This window comes from Coregonus lavaretus (genome assembly GCF_964263955.1).
Source record: "Coregonus lavaretus genome assembly, chromosome: 7".
NCBI lineage: Eukaryota > Metazoa > Chordata > Actinopteri > Salmoniformes > Salmonidae > Coregonus > Coregonus lavaretus.
In genome coordinates, this window is record NC_139994.1 from 30339655 (window position 1) to 30350699 (window position 11045).

Here is an 11045-nt window from a genome sequence, read left to right on the forward strand (position 1 = left end):
GGAGTTCCTGAGGTGAAAATTCTGGTGGCCCAACATGATTGAGGATGTGAGATCCTTCGTTGCGGCTTGTTCCACCTGTGCCCAAAGCAAGTCCTCACGACAGCGACCGGCTGGGTTGCGCCAACCTCTGCCCATCTCCAGCCGGCCCTGGTCCCACCTGTCTGTAGACTTTATCACAGGGTTACCTCCATCCCAAGGGCTTACCACTATCCTGGTGGTCGTCGATTGGTTCTCCAAGGCAGCCCATTTCATCGCTTTACCCAAGTTGCCCTCGGCGAAGGAGATAGCTGATCTCATGATTCCCCAGGACATTGTCTCGGATCGTGGGCCCCAGTTCGTCGCACGGTATTGGAAAGCCTTCTGATCCCTGTTGGGGGCGTCGGTGAGTCTCTCCTCGGGGTTCCACCCACAGTCGAATGGGCAAACTGAGCGAGCCAACCAGGCACTGGAGAAGTTCCTCCGCTGTTTCGTCTCCACTCAGGCCATCTTCGGAATATGCTCATAACCATTGCCAAACTCATCCACTGGAATGTCTCCATCAGTTCGGGTTCGCCCCCCTTAACCACTGATTCCTAGTCTGGTCTCTTCTCTGCTCCTGGGTCCAACCTCACCACGTCACATAAAACCCATTCAGTCTGTCCAATAGCCATCATCACTGTTACATCCTCAGAAAGCATGAGCTCCTGAGTTGGGAAAATCTTGTGCAATACACTGACAGATGTCTTGTATTCAAGATTCTAAATGGCCTGCCTCCACTCCACTTAGTACTTTTGCCAAACAGAAAACCCAAACCCATGGCAGCAGATCCACAAGGTCTGCCATGAGAGGTGACTGTATAGTTCCCTTAAGGAAAAGCATCTTTAGTCAAACTGCTTTCTCTGTGAGAGCTTCCCATGTCTTGAACACACTGCCATCAGACACACATAACTGCACCACCTATCGCACCTTCACAAAAAACATAAAGACATGGCTAAAGGCCAATCAGACTTGTGAACATAATCCCTAGCTGTGTATTGCCGCTTTCCATGTTATCTGTTGTCTGTAGCTTGTGAGGTATGGAAACACTTTGTTGCTTTTATGGATTTTGTTGTGTTGCTTTTTGTGCTGTTGCTCTGTCTGTGTGCTGCTTGTCCTATGTTGCTCTGCATGTGCTCACTGCTCATTGTTTGTCTGTATTGTTATTGTAATCGTTTTTAATAACCTGCACAGGGACTGCTGTTGAAAATTAGCCAGCTGGCTAAAACCGGCACTTTTACTGAAACGTTGATTAATGTGCACTGTCCCTGTAAAAAGAAAAAGAAACTCAAACTCAAACGTAAAGCTCTTTGATTTGAGTATAAAAGGCATAACGATTCATCCTGTATATAAATACGAAACATGGTCAGAAACAGATAGTTGTAAACAATACTAAAGAAAGGCATTTGGAATTTCAAGAGGCCATTTTAATATCGTATCTGATATAGGGTCCCATCCCAACACAGTGTACTAAGAGACTGTTCAAATGCACTGGTCCATCTTTTTTAAAACCACCTGATGGTGAGTCAAGTTAACCTGAGGTCAGTTTATATCTTACAGGTCCTATTCCCTTTAGGTTAGGGATCATCAACTAGATTCAGCTGCGGGCCACATTTTTCTTGAGCGGATGGTAGGGGGGCCGGAACATAATTCAAAATAATTTGTAGACTGCAAATTGACCGCAAGAAGCCCAAACAGACTAAATTTGACTAAAACATAATAATTTCAAACGTTGCTTACATTTGTATATGATCACGTGCCTCTCTATTATGCGTAGAAATACTTGGGAACAGATTATTAAATTAAAATGACTTGGAGCTGATTTCCTGGTGTTTTTACATTTTTTATGTCCAACAATGAAAATTCAAAAAATTAAAATATACTGTTTTAGTTATTTGTTGCTCAGAAAACATGGGGAGGCCAAATAAAACCACCGTGGGCCAAATTCGGCCCGCGGGCCGCCAGTTGGGGAACCCTGCTTTAGGTCATGGCTGCCTGTCTGTCTGTCATGTAGTGATTAATCTGTCTCTCTCTGTTTCTGCCTGCTCCTGATCCTCCTCTACCAGGGCCCATTTCTGGACCTTCCCGGTGCCAAACAAGGTGTAGATGAGAGCTCCTCCGGCGCTGATCCCGGCCGACAGACAGAACACACTCCTCCATCCCGCCAGGGATTGCTGTTCCAGGAGGGAGGGGGGACATAGTCGTATGTATAACAGTCTTCAAGGGTGCAGTAACTTTTAGAAATTAGCCATTGGGAAGATCTCAAGCAGCCCAGTTCTGATCTTTCTTCCACTAATTGGTCTTTTGACCAATCACATCAGATCTTTACACATCAGACCTTTTCCAGAGCTGATCTGATTGGTCAAAATACCAATTAGTGGAAGAAAGATCAGAATTGGGCTGCTTGAGATCTTCCTAATGGCTAATTTCTAAAAGTTACTGCATTGGGCTGTATATAAGTAGATATATTACATATATTTAATTCTTACCAAAAGTAGTACAGAATTAATACATTTGATTATGAAGGAAATGTCACCAGAAAGCTTACATCTTTGGTGAGGTAACCCGTGACGATGGGTGCGACCACACCTGGGATAGTTCCGAAAGTGTTGGTGATTCCTAAAAGCACCCCTGCATACCTGAGGAAGAGAGGAAGAGAGAGAAAAAAAGAGGTTCAAATACATCCAAACATCCAAAAGCAGAGAAAAAGCAGTGAGTAAGTGAGTGACTTCTTCAGTCTTCAGTGACTGAGAGTGTGATATAAAGAGTGCAAGAGAGAGAGACAGTTCAGTGAAGGTCCAAAACATGCCAGAAAAGACTGGTGAGTAGGGAGAGAAGTGAAGAGAAACAAGTTAAGTGACGACATCTCAAATAGATAAACACCCACCGTGGAGCAATGTCTATCTGGTTGATGAAGATCCCGGCTGCACTGGTGCCTCCTACAGTTGTAGAGAGGGTAAGGAAGGTCACAGCCAACACGCCATTGCAGCCGGAGTAGCCCACAGCAACCAGGAACGCTGCAGGCAGCAGCAGACCTGGAGGAGGAGCGGTCAACAATATATATCAATCACAGGAGGTTGGTGGCACCTTAATTGGGGAGAACGGGCTCATGGTAATTAGTGGAATGGGCTCAAATACATCAAACACATGGTTTCCAGGTGTTTGATGCCATTGCATTTGCTCCGTTCTGGCTATTATTATGAGCCGTTCTCCCCTCAGCAGCCTCCTGTGACATCAATATACATGGTCAATATACAAAAGCTGCACTTACTCTCTATTGATAATAGAGACACATAGGTTTGGCCATTCACACAATTAACAACAACACATATATACAGTATACAGTGGGGGAAAAAAGTATTTAGTCAGCCACCAATTGTGCAAGTTCTCCCACTTAAAAAGATGAGAGAGGCCTGTAATTTTCATCATAGGTACACGTCAACTATGACAGACAAAATGAGGGAGAAAAATCCAGAAAATCACATTGTAGGATTTTTAATGAATTTATTTGCAAATTGTGGTGGAAAATAAGTATTTGGTCAATAACAAAAGTTTCTCAATACTTTGTTATATACCCTTTGTTGGCAATGACACAGGTCAAAAGTTTTCTGTAAGTCTTCACAAGGTTTTCACACACTGTTGCTGGTATTTTGGCCCATTCCTCCATGCAGATCTCCTCTAGAGCAGTGATGTTTTGGGGCTGTCGCTGGGCAACACGGACTTTCAACTCCCGCCAAAGATTTTCTATGGGGTTGAGATCTGGAGACTGGCTAGGCCACTCCAGGACCTTGAAATGCTTCTTACGAAGCCACTCCTTCGTTGCCCGGGCGGTGTGTTAGGGATCATTGTCATGCTGAAAGACCCAGCCACGTTTCATCTTCAATGCCCTTGCTGATGGAAGGAGGTTTTCACTCAAAATCTCACGATACATGGCCCCATTCATTCTTTCCTTTACACGGATCAGTCGTCCTGGTCCCTTTGCAGAAAAACAGACCCAAAGCATGATGTTTCCACCCCCATGCTTCACAGTAGGTATGGTGTTCTTTAGATGCAACTCAGCATTCTTTGTCCTCCAAACACGACGAGTTGAGTTTTTACCAAAAAGTTCTATTTTGGTTTCATCTGACCATATGACATTCTCCCAATCATCTTCTGGATCATCCAAATGCACTCTAGCAAACTTCAGACGGGCCTGGACATGTACTGGCTTAAGCAGGGGGACACGTCTGGCACTGCAGGATTTGAGTCCCTGGCGGCGTAGTGTGTTACTGATGGTAGGCTTTGTTACTTTGGTCCCAGCTCTCTGCAGGTCATTCACTAGGTCCCCCCGTGTGGTTCTGGGATTTTTGCTCACTGTTCTTGTGATCATTTTGACCCCACGGGGTGAGATCTTGCGTGGAGCCCCAGATCGAGGGAGATTATCAGTGGTCTTGTATGTCTTCCATTTCCTAATAATTGCTCCCACAGTTGATTTCTTCAAACCAAGCTGCTTACCTATTGCAGATTCAGTCTTCCCAGCCTGGTGCAGGTCTACAATTTTGTTTTTGGTGTCCTTTGACAGCTCTTTGGTCTTGGCCATAGTGGAGTTTGGAGTGTGACTGTTTGAGGTTGTGGACAGGTGTCTTTTATACTGATAACAAGTTCAAACAGGTGCCATTAATACAGGTAACGAGTGGAGGACAGAGGAGCCTCTTAAAGAAGAAGTTACAGGTCTGTGAGAGCCAGAAATCTTGCTTGTTTGTAGGTGACCATAATTTGCAAATAAATTCATTAAATATCCTACAATGTGATTTTTTTTTCTCATTTTGTCTGTCATAGTTGACGTGTACCTATGATGAAAATTACAGGCCTCTCATCTTTTTAAGTGGGAGAACTTGCACAATTGGTGGCTGACTAAATACTTTTTTCCCCCACTGTATGTGATACTCTAACTGTAAGTCGCTCTGGATAAGAGCGTCTTCTTCATGACTAAAATGTAATATTCTATTAGTTCCTATTCTGTTATAAAACATATTACTAAAGACTAAAATATCCACTGCATGAAATAACATCCAAAGAATCCCTGTTGCAAACATTTGTACGTTTTACCAGCCAATCAATCGAACATCTGGTAAAGTCCATAAGTAACCAAGACCAATTCCTTTCAAAATAAAAGTCCCCTCCTTGCCTGTGATAGTGAAGATCTTGCGGACCGCTGTGACGCTCAACAGCTCCTTCTCCAGGAGGCTGTCTGCTACTACACCTGATATCACTGAGAAGGCCCAGCCACCCAGAAAGGGCAGAGCTGAGAGAAAGGCATTCTATACAGAGAGTCAGAAAGAAATAGACAATATTAACCAACAACAAAAACACCAACAGAAATGATTGCAACTACATTGCAGGAATAAAATATCCAGATAAGATGGCATCACTTTCACCAATGTTTTATTAAAGCAATGCTACAGCAGCACAGTATAGGCCTAGGTAATAACACAACATGATTCAAGTCTAGAGACTCCTGTTCTATCCCTGTACACTGTGATATACTGATACGACACTAAATCTTAGTCATTCTCTAGTCCTACCACCTATATATGCACTTGTGTAAGAAATATGGCAACACTCTACCTACATAGCCTAATAACACCAGATGGAGCTCTTACCATATTTTCTATACCTATCTGGTCTTTACAGCACTCTGGAATTAAGTATCTTACTCTGTCTCTCTCCTCTTCTGGCGTCACCCATAGAAATCATATGTCCATATATATCAATGATGTATCACTTAATATATGATTTCTTTGGGTCTCACCTGTTGGAGGTCAAAGTGAAGCACCGTGTCCATGTAGGTGGGTAGTGAGGTGAGCAGAGTGTAATAACCCCAGTTGGCACACATCTGAGACACTATGATGGCCCACAGGGGAACAGAGAGCATCATGGGTAACAAAGGCACTGACCAGCCATGGGAACCACCCTGGGTTAGGATGCAGAGAGAGAGAGGAGATAGAGAGTTAGAGAAAGAGAGAGAGAAAGGGGATTGATTGTGAACCGATTTACAAATGTATGACAAAGGGTCATTAAGGACACCACAGATAGAATGTTCTTACCTCTTTTCCTATGGAGTTGATGATGTAATATTTTTCTCTTGTGCTGATTCGTGGATGAGTGCCAGGCTGGTCCGACACCAGAATGAACCAGAACACTGCCCAAATGCAACCAGCAACCCCTGGTGACGAGAGAAAGAGGGACAGCGAGAAAGACAGAGGCAGAGAGAAACAGAGGGACAGAGAGAGAGACAGAGGCAGAGAGAGACAGAGGGACAGTGAGAAAAAAGCCTGATTCTGTTGACATCTTTACAAAGCAAGAGGTTGTGCAGGTATAGTGTTTGTGCTGAACAAGAGAGTGTGCAGAGAAGAATTGTGAATGATATAAAAAATGGGAAAGTATAATGTGTGTGAAAACTTCACAAGAGAACAAAATAAGAGCTGAAATGTTGGGTATGCAGAGAAATGCAGATATGGTATGTGTAGGGAGGAATGTATATGTTTGAGGTGTGTAATGAATGTATATGTTTGAGGGGTGTAATTGCTATCCAACTCTCACCACACATGTAGAAGACAGCGGGCCAGCCCAGACTGTGACAGATGAAGCCGGTGAGGGGCAGGGCTACAAAGGCCCCAAAGTTGGCCCCTGACCCCGACAGGGTCATAAGACGAGACCTCTCTAGAGGGGGAGCCCAGCAAGCCCACATGGCCATCATGGCCGGGAACGTCACCCCCTGAGGACACACAAACCCAGAGCGATACTCACTGATTTAAATGAACCATTCTTATGTCACTGAAATGAACAATTTACCTTGGTGTTTTACAGAAAATTATGACAATTTGGCTATATGCATACCATAAATACAGTTGTTTATACAATCAAATGCTAATCCTGTTCAAAGCTGATAACAGAACGAGATTGATCCCTACTCTGCACACATGAAGCCTCTTACCTCCCCAAATCCCTCCAGTGCCCGTAAACCAAACAGCCAGTAGGGTCCTAGCTGGGCTGCCAGGGGGGTGAGGAGGGTGAGGGCTGCGGTGCCCAGCACCCCTCCCCCCAGGAAGATACTCCCCCCAAAGTGTCCGGCCAGGTAACCCCCGGGGATCTGCGTCACCAGGTAGCCAAAGAAGAAGGCCCCCAGCAGCATGCCCTGAGTCGAAGAATCCCACGAGTACTGAGGTATCTGAGAGAGCGAGAGAAGAGAAAGAGAGAGAGATAGATAAATGAGCATTAGTGTTACATATGAGTTTGTGAGTGTCTTAGCATGCGCAGTATGTCCGGTATGCATGCATCATGTTTGTGTGAAGCCTATTTACGTACTGTAATAGATTAGCTATATTTAAGCGATAAGGCCCGAGGGGGTTTTGGTATATGGCCAAAATACCACTGCTCTGGGCTGTTCTTATGCGCGACGCAACACGGAGTGCCTGGACACAGCCCTTTGCCGTGGTATTTTGGCCATATATCACAAACCTCCGAGGTGTCTTATTGCTATTATAAACTGGTTACCAATGTAATTAGAGAAGTAAAAATAAATGTTTTGTCATACCAGTGGTATTCGGTCTGATATATCACGGCTGTCAGCCAATCAGCATTCAGGGCTCGAACCACCCAGTTTATAATATATGCTATAATATGCATGTACAGTATACTACTATAGGTCTAGTTGTGGATACTTTGGAAGAGCTGGTACTTACCCCGTCTGGTTGGTCTGGTGTTTGGCTGCCATTGTCGTACCCGTGGGAGGACACTGGGCACTCATGGCCACCTGAGCTGTTGAGAGATGGTTGGCTATTGGTCCCATTGACCATGGCGACCATGGCAACACTTAGATTGACACGGAGACCGTAGACAACGGAGAATCCAAAGAACATCATGATGGCCAGATTGCAGCGTGCAGAGCAACATTGTGGAGGTACTGTTAGACATGATGACAACAAGTGCACAATCACACCTCACAGTCTATCTGAAAACACTTGAGACTTAAAGATTACTGTTTAGACAGTGCTAGTAGTACATCTACACTAGCAAACGAGGAGCACTTGACACTTAAATGACCTATTTCACTAGCACAGTGTTAGTTATGATGTAATAAGCAAAATCATAGGGGCGAATCCGAATTTCCCGTAGGTCAAATTTTCACTTAGTCACCCATTGACATCAATGCCCCATACTGACAAACACTTGATATGACTTCATTCAACTATCATAAGGTTATCATTACATAATGAAGCACTACTAGCACATCCATGCTGCTGAGTGCTGACTACGCAAAAGAGCAACCAAAACAAGTTAAGACACCTGAATCATCAACGTCCACCACTTCTTTTTTAAGTAGGGGTGTGGCCTCTCCACTCTCGTCCAGTGGGGAGGAGTTGATGGAGTATCCATTTTGTAAAGCCATTGCAACCACCAGTCAGGTGACAGCCAGAGAGAGGAATGAGGTGTGTGTGATCTGAGGTCACCTAGAGAAAGAGCTAGAGTCAGCATGAAAAATTGCTAGACATTCAGTCTCATGCACGCACACGCACACACACACATACATACGGACGTGTTAAGACTACAGACTACAGATACAGGCTGGATATGATAATGACCATGACTAGACAGGTCAATGGTCCTTATGGTGTTCAATGTAATTGACCCAGCATGCCAAGACAACAGCATTGAGTTCTTTAGCTACAATAGACAGACGATAACAACTTACTGACTTTTAAAAAATCCATGGCAGATTGTGCAACAATTACAAAACACCTGACTAAGTCAAAGAGATCCAACATAGACATGTACCGGTATTATAACATTAGGCTTTGCTCTTTATATTGAGGAATGTTTAGATAGAGAAAAAGGTTTGACCAATTACCACAAGTTGGACTGGTTGGACCAGAAAGTTACTCACTTGTTGTTATTGAGGTTCTAGACCTAGATCATAGGACTTGAGAGCATCATACATACGTTCTTCTTCTGCAGATGATGCTCCAAATAGTATTACGCTGGCTGGTGAGTTATGGCCTATTTAAAGTCAGTCACAGAAGCATGATTTTTAGAGCTGGACAAGTAGTACGCAATAAATCTGATCTCAGAATAGAGGTCTGTCCACTAATGAAATAAACCAGTAGCCTTGGCCTCTCCTCCACTCTGACTGTAACATGTGCAGACTGACCAAAAGCAGATGTGATCCTAGTGTATCTGCTGACGAATAAAACTTTCACAGGTTACCATTGGAGGAACAGATAATATATGTTACGCAGTTCAGCTGATGAGGGGGGTGGAATAGAATGACATAATGTAATGCCTCTTGACATGGTGTAGTGGGGAAATTTAAGGTGAATAAAGTTCTTATTCACTTTAGAGTGATTAACACAATGCTTAGCATATGTATATGTTTTTCCTGTTCTGTAATACATATGATTACCAGTGTTCTATTTGTGACACATTTTTTAAAGAGTTGATGGTCACTACATTTGTTACTCAGTGTTATGGATTCTTCTCATATAATTTGATAGTGATTGACGCCAGAGCTACTGAAGGCACAAGAACGGAGGACACACTGATTATTACAGTATTGACGACATTATGCACACTGTATGATTCTGTAGCTGCTGGCAAAGTCACTGTCTTTTGTTTTGACTTCGTACAAGCCTCTCGGGCTGGTGTTTACAGCACACTTGGTGCTGTCTGATTAGAATATAACAGGCCTGTCTCCAAGAGGCATGTTAGACATTTTCTCTGCTTGTGTGCTGGAGGCGTCTCCCTGTTGCAACTTGTAATCAAACCAAAATGATTTTGATTGATATGATCAATTACATCTCTCCTTTATGTTCACCAAGAAATTCCCATTACACATGGACAGACTCAAAAATCGATGTGCATTGGTATGTGTGTATGTGCGTGTTTATGTGCGTGTGTGTTTACTGGCTATCATAAGTTGAATGCACCAATTTGTAAGTCGCTCTGGATAAGAGCGTCTGCTATCTTATGTAAATGTGAATGTAAATGTGTGCGTGTTTACTGTAAAGTTCACTTCTCCCAAAGTTAGTACAATAAGTATGTGTGTTTTTAGTAACGCTCTGCGTCTTCTTTCAATCATAACTTCTCCATTATCTGACATTAGATTTGGAAACGGGGATTTGAAATACAACCTGTTCCCCATAACTTAAGGGTATTTCCCATCCCATAGCCTCACTACATTTTATTTATTTATATTTATTTGTATTAGTCATTTAGCAGACGCTCTTATCCAGAGCGACTTACAGTTAGTGAGTGCATACATTATTTTTATTTTAATTTTTTCATACTGGCCCCCCGTGGGAATCGAACCCACAACCCTGGCGTTGCAAGCACCATGCTCTACCAACTGAGCTACACGGGACTACATTTTTTACATTTATATATATTTTTAAACATTTTTAGTCATTTAGCAGACGCTCTTATCCAGAGCGACTTACAGTTAGTGAGTGCATAGATTTTTCAAACATGACAACTTATCGTTCCGTTTATTTTACATGACAGACTTACAGGAATGTAGGATTTTTTTAGGCTTTTACGGGTTCTAACTACACTCATGTTATTACACCACTGGAGGCTTTATAAGCAGTCAGTCATTCATGTACTTGTGAAACGAAACCTTAACTTGAAACAGCTGGTCACAGTGGTACACAACAAGAACAGATAGCCAGGTCTCAGAATTCGATCCAGAATAGTACAGCTGTCAGATGCTAATGTATAATTGTTGAATTTGAGTTATAGAGCAAACTTACCTAGAACAAAGGGACTCTTCAGGCGAGGCTCTATGGTTCGTCCCGAGCATCGTTGCACCTGTTGTATTTAATGTGTAAAGAACTCCAAGTTTTGCCTTACAGCCATTCTACCCGGCAGAGCGAATGTAACAACAGTGTTGTGAGAGTGCTGTGAATGTTTACGATTCTGGTCACATGACCCAAAATATTTTTTTATTCTGTGACGCGCTTATGAATTTCCGTCAAGACTGTATATTTGAATTT

General features: G+C 43.2%; 1 protein-coding gene across 2 annotated transcripts; it reads right to left on the reverse strand.

Annotated features, from left to right (window-relative positions):
• Positions 1-1423: 1423 nt before the first annotated feature.
• Positions 1424-10958, reverse strand: LOC311132882 (sialin-like). 2 transcript variants are annotated; one of them, XM_084166245.1, is made up of 12 exons: positions 10803-10958; positions 8942-9054; positions 8344-8507; positions 7740-7960; positions 6992-7225; positions 6598-6772; positions 6102-6220; positions 5807-5968; positions 5183-5315; positions 2903-3050; positions 2564-2654; positions 1424-2189 (listed from the first exon to the last, which is right to left on the reverse strand). In XM_084166245.1, the coding sequence occupies exons 3-12, from the start codon at positions 8444-8446 to the stop codon at positions 2022-2024; spliced, it is 1554 nt and encodes a 517-aa protein (XP_084022371.1). In that variant the 5' UTR covers positions 8447-8507; positions 8942-9054; positions 10803-10958; the 3' UTR covers positions 1424-2021. The 2 variants fall into 2 exon arrangements, with proteins under 2 accessions (XP_084022371.1, XP_084022370.1); XM_084166244.1 differs by lacking the exon at positions 8942-9054 and having other exon boundaries at positions 10803-10951.
• Between the last annotated feature and the right edge of the window lie 87 nt (positions 10959-11045).

What these genes read in the sequence shown, in the direction of transcription:
- LOC311132882 (XM_084166245.1), bottom strand. Translation starts at nt 8,446, where the DNA reads ATGGCTTTACAAAATGGATACTCCATCAACTCCTCCCCACTGGACGAG. An exon ending in CACCAGACCAACCAGACGGG is followed by an intron (nt 7,226 to 7,739) that starts GTAAGTACCAGC and finishes TCGCTCTCTCAG; the next exon opens with ATACCTCAGTACTCGTGGGA. An exon ending in CAGATAGACATTGCTCCACG is followed by an intron (nt 2,655 to 2,902) that starts GTGGGTGTTTAT and finishes TCTCTTCCTCAG; the next exon opens with GTATGCAGGGGTGCTTTTAG.